General features: G+C 42.7%; 1 protein-coding gene across 2 annotated transcripts in view; it reads left to right on the forward strand.

The window, feature by feature from the left end:
• Positions 1–5,105, forward strand: part of RUNX1 (RUNX family transcription factor 1) — a 181,210-nt gene extending 176,105 nt beyond the window's left edge. For both annotated transcript variants that reach the window (XM_069945416.1, XM_069945417.1), the window contains 2 exons: positions 163–324; positions 3,077–5,105. In XM_069945416.1, the coding sequence (XP_069801517.1) occupies positions 163–324; positions 3,077–3,570 (656 nt within the window). In that variant the 3' untranslated portion in view covers positions 3,571–5,105. The remainder of the gene's footprint in view (positions 1–162; positions 325–3,076) is intronic.
• Positions 5,106–6,000: the final 895 nt, after the last annotated feature.

Below are 6,000 nucleotides of genomic sequence, written 5' to 3' on the forward strand. Positions count from 1 at the left end.
TTTGTTATTCTTGTGATAACAGGTCTTGTGTATGGGGTCTGGTCCTCACAGTTATATTATCAGAAGTGACAGGTAGCATGTCTAGAGCATGTGTTGTCTCACTACAATCGCTTTGACCGCAGTCGCCTTCGGATAACCTCCATTCTGTTTGCTTTCCTGTAGACACAAGACAAGTTCAGACGTCTCCGTCATGGTCGTACGATCAGTCCTATCAATACCTTGGATCCATCGCCACGCCTTCTGTCCACCCGGCCACCCCCATCTCACCTGGACGTGCCAGTGGTATGACGTCCCTCAGTGCCGAGATCTCCAGCCGCCTATCAGGTACAGACTATCAGAGATGATTGTATACACTAAGGGTCCGGGTGCCCATAATTAGGATAAGCATCATTTTACTGTATGTTATTGTAGGTTAGTGCGTGTGTTCACTTTGTTTGTTTTTCACCATTTTCAAGAAATGTGATTGCTGTCAGTGACGAGAACATCTGACATGCTGAGGAATCATACAATTGTATCCAGTCTAGAGAATGCTGTGTGAACTAATTACTTTGCTAATTTTTTGTAACAATGCTTACAGAGCATTGTCTAGACTGGATACAATTGTGTTACTTCTCAGCTGAGAGCAGGACTAGCTATGTACAATGTATCAGTCTGCAGTCCAGGCGGTAGAGCTCACAGAGCATTGTCTAGACTGGATACAGTTGTATCACTTCTCAGCTGAGAGCAGGACTAGCTATGTACAATGTATCAGTCTGGAGTCCAGGCTGTAGAGCTCACAGAGCATTGTCTACACTGGATACAATTGTATCACTTCTCATCTGAGAGCAGGACTAGCTATGTACAATGTATCAGTCTGCAGTCCAGGCGGTAGAGCTCACAGAGCATTGTCTAGACTGGATACAGTTGTATCACTTCTCAGCTGAGAGCAGGACTAGCTATGTACAATGTATCAGTCTGGAGTCCAGGCTGTAGAGCTCACAGAGCATTGTCTAGACTGGATACAATTGTATTACTTCTCTGCTAAGGGCGGGACTAGCTATGTACAATGTATCAATCTGGGGTCAAGGTTATAGAGCTCACAGAGCATTGTCTACACTGGATACAATTGTATCACTTCTCAGCTGAGTGTAAGACAAGCTATGTACAATGTATCAGTTTGCAGTCCAGGCTGTAGAGCTCACAGAGCATTGTCTAGACTGGATACAATTGTATCACTTCTCATCTGAGAGGAGGACTAGCTATGTACAATGTATCAGTATGCAGTCCAGGCTGTAGAGCTCACAGAGCATTGTCTAGACTGGATACAATTGTATTACTTCTCTGATAAGGACGGGACTAGCTATGTACAATGTATTAGTCTGGGGTCCAGGTTATAGAGCTCACAGAGCATTGTCTAGACTGGACACAATTGTATCACTTCTCAGATGAGTGTAAGACTAGCTATGTACAATGTATCAGTCTCGGAATATAAACAACAATATTCTCATTCACTGACAGCAAGCAGATATTTTGTAAATTCTGAAGAATTGAGACAAAGTATATTAGGACCACCTGCCAAGGTTGTATGGGCCATAGAGGGACCTAGCACTATTCAGCCATGTCCACCATTTACATTATTATTGTATACCTGCCCCTTACAACAAATGGTGAACAGACCATTGACAACAAACAGAATGTATCATTTATCCACAAGCTATATGATCCGGGGGTACAACCATGACCCCAGTAGGTGATACTTGCTGTTAGTGGTCCAGCCCCATTAAGAATCATCCCAGCCTCTAAGGTAGACATGTCAAATTCAGGCCCTCCAGCTCTTTTAAAACTACAATTCCCATCATGCCTGGACAGCCAAAGCTGAAGCTTTGGCTGTCCAGGCATGATGGGACTTGTAGTTTTGCAACAGCCGGAGGGCCTGAGTTTGACATCCCTGCTTTAAGGGATAGAAAGTGGGAATTAGCCCGATTTCCATTTCTACCAGTATTGGGGTCCTATGTAGATTTCTACCATAAGTCCCCTATTCCCTTATGGGGGCATTCACATATTCCGTCCATGATATGTAAATACGGACAATGTTCTACGGAACAGAGTTCAGAACTACTGGCATTCATGAGCTCCAAAATTGTTGAAGTCTTTGGGGGAGATTTATCAAAGGGTGTAAAATTTAGACTGGTGCAAACCAATCACAGCTCAGCTTTAGGCAGTGCTGAAAGGAAAGCTGAGCTGTGATTGGTTGCTGTGGGCAGTTTGCACCAGTCTAAATTTTACACCCTTTGATAAATCTCCCCCTTTGTGTTACTGTAATGATACAGTGTGAACATGTGAATGCCCCCTTACTCATACCCATGACTGACGTGCGGCCATTGTGCCTTCTGTAGCTTCTTCCATACATTGTAAAGAAACGTTAGATACACAATTGCACTATTGTCTCTGATATCACAGGAATGTCTTCCCAAGCAATCCAGTGCTATAGACTGGGAAAAAAACACTCCCTGCACAGACAGGACGCCACACCTTGTCTGAGCGGCACGTCTTACCTGGGGGCTTGTTTGTATTCAGCTCACAATACCGCGTGTTGCTGCCAAGTCCTGAACCGGCTGCGGGTTCACTTGTGTGGATATATAAGCTGAGTGTCTGTCCTGAGCCCTTGTGCTCCAGCATTTCTGGGGTTAATTTTTTACCATTTACGTAAATCTCAACAAGATAGACTGAGATAAGACATACTTCTTGCATTCTTAATAGAAATTGGGGTAAGGAACCTATGGCCTTTTAGCTAGTGCAAAACTACAATTACCATCATGCCTGGACAACCAAAGGCTGTCCAAGCATGATGGGAATCGTAGTTTTGCAGCAGCTGGAGGGCCATAGGTTCCTCATCGATGTCTTAAGGTTACAAGCCTCCTGAGCTGATCTTAAGGTGGGATGGCTCCAGTCATGGTAGCCATTATTGGTGGTCACTACTATCGTCGGGCAGACCCTTTATTTTATTTCTTAGAGCACTGGCTCCGCCATTGGTGCAGTAAGTTTTGGGTTTCATGACATTGTCATTACATTGATGACTTCATTTTTTCCCACACAGGGGCTTCAGACTTGACCGCCTTCAGCGACCCCCGAGTCGGGATTGATCGCCAATTCTCCACCCTATCATCCATTTCCGATCCTCGCATGCACTATCCTGGAGCGTTTACATACACCCCAACCCCGGTGTCTTCAGGTATAGGCATCGGTATGTCTGCAATGACCAGCGCAACCAGATACCACACCTACCTACCACCTCCATATCCTGGATCTTCTCAAGCTCAAGGGAGCCCATTCCAGGCCAGTTCCCCATCCTACCATCTCTACTATGGAACATCCGCCGGGTCCTACCAGTTTTCCATGATGTCCGGAGGAGACCGGTCACCACCTCGCATCCTTCCTCCTTGCACTAACGCTTCCACAGGGTCGGCTCTTCTCAACCCCAACCTACCCAACCAAAACGATGTGGTTGAGACGGAAGGAAGCCACAGCAACTCTCCAACCAACATGGGGACCACGCCAAGGTTGGAGGAAGCAGTATGGAGACCCTATTGAAGATCGAAGCTTCGAGTCTGAATTCACAGATGTACATGGACATCCCGGGAGGTTCCAAGGAAGTGTCGGATTTCTCAATGCTGTGAAGCCAATTGGATAGAAGTGCATAGATTGTGTTGAGGACCTAACAGAGAAACATTTCCAACATGGCGTCTGGATCTAAAGCCAAGGGTTGGCAGGGTGGAACTTCACCCGAAAATCTTTGAAAACATTTCACTGTATCATTGTAAATGACTGAGGCCTAAAAACATTCCCACCGAATAATTGTACATTTCTGGTTACTCGGTGGAACTCACTTGTTTTAGTTACTTTATATGCAAAAACTAAGGCTGCCCCTATTTCCGGCACCTTGAGCCTCTGCTTTTTTCTGTTTAATTTTATAGCTTCCAGGTATATTTTACATTTTTTTACGTCATTCTTTTTTGTAATGTACTTTTTATGTTGATTATTTCTAATGTCGGGCAATGATGTGTAATTATTTCAGTAGCAGTGCCCGCCCACGAGGAGCTTCTGGTTTTATTTAAGTATGTATATTATTCAGGGCTTTTTTTTCTTTTTAATTATTATCCCAGGAAGTTGTTTACATTATGAAACTGTTTTGTGGAAATCTTAGTTTTTTATGCCCCCTACCCCCCTCAGGTTAATTTACGATCATATTGATACTCTAGGATTCATTTATCAAAGTATTCTAAAACCAAAACTTGTTTTGTTGTCCAAATCAACCAGATTTTATTTTACTGGAGCAACTTAAAGAATTAAAGTTGAACTGTGATTGGTTGTAATGGGCAACAAAGAGACTTTTTTTGTTTAGATGGGTTTGATAAATCTTCCCTAATGTTGAAGAACATTGGTAATGACAATTGGTGATCACAGTTCAAGAGAGACTGTCAACTTGGGGGGTTCCTGGTCCCATTAGGCCAAAATTTCCTTCAATGTTCCCAAGTTGTGCTATGAACTTCTGATAATCTGATAATGAAGTCTAGAAGAAGACAACCCCCACAGGAGCTGACTTTAATTAAAGTCAATAGCCACAAGGTCCTATTTATTTACTAGACCCTGACCTTTACCCAAGATGGCTCCCCAGCCATAGAAGTACATGACCACAAAGGGAATTGTTGAAATTGTTTTTAGAATATTCAGTTTGGCCAAGTATTTAATGATATGATAATGATAAATAATTATGGTTGCTGATAAACTGGTATTAAATAGTGCAGACTACTCATTCAGTCACTGACTGTAGCCAAAAGTGTAGCTTCCTATGTATTAACCATACAAGTATGGAAAAAAAAATACTGCGAACCCTGATCCGGTGGATCCCCATTGTTTCCACCAAGATGACTGGTCTGATTGTGCTGCCTTGTTTGGTTGCATTGACTTTGAATTTTGTGATGTCACTGATGGGGCGGGGCTGTGACAACCTCTTGTCTGCTCTCAGTGAAAAAGACAAAGGTTGTCATTAGAGATGAGCGAACCATGAGCATGCTCGAGTCCATCCGAACCCGAACTTTTGGCATTTGATTAGCGGTGGCTGCTGAAGTTGGATAAAGCCCTAAGGCTATGTGGAAATCATGGATATAGTCATTGGCTGTATCCATGTTTTCCAGACAACCTTAGAGCTTTATCCAAGTTCAGCAGCCACCGCTAATCAAATGCTGATCGTTCGTGTTCGGATGGACTCAAACCCAAACCCGGTTCGCTCATCTCTAGTTGTCATCAGATACATAATTTTTACCAGAATGTTCAGATAAACTGAGCCAACAAAAGGAATCAGGATTATTATAAATTCTATATAAAAGTGTCCATTTTGGCAGTATTGGGAAAAGGCTTAAATGTCCCATATTCGTAAGGAGGACAAGGCATAGAACAGCAGCCATTACGTGAGCACACAGGACACACAACCAGAGAAAAGTAGTAAGTAAATGGTGGATGTCTTTCAGGCGGAGTTACCTTTTAAAGGGATTATGCAAGGTTAGGAAAACATAGATGCTTTCTTTTAGAAACAGCACCACACTTGTCCTCAGGTTGGGTGTGGTATTGCAGCTCAGTTCCATTAATGTGAATTAAGTTGAGTTGTAATACCACATACAACCTAAGGACAGGGTTGGTACTGTTTTTGGAAGAAAACAGTTGTGCTTTTTCTAAGCTAGGATAAGCCCTTTACATGTAGGGTATATTGGTAAACAGGGTAGTAGTAGTATTACATATAATAGTAATGCATCAGTTATATCCATTATTCATTGACTCTGGAATCAAAGGGACCTCATAGATGCCAAACTAACAGATATCAGACGCCATAGAAAGGTAAAGGCAGAAATTCTTTATGAAGACACAGAGCTTTGTGAAATCCCACTTTGATTGATCAGACTTCAATTCACAAATAAATAAATAAAAAAAAAACTCTAGATGTTGAAAAAAGTTCACCACTCTGGA

The sequence above is a fragment of the Dendropsophus ebraccatus genome, chromosome 11 (genome assembly GCF_027789765.1).
Source record: "Dendropsophus ebraccatus isolate aDenEbr1 chromosome 11, aDenEbr1.pat, whole genome shotgun sequence".
Lineage (NCBI taxonomy): Eukaryota > Metazoa > Chordata > Amphibia > Anura > Hylidae > Dendropsophus > Dendropsophus ebraccatus.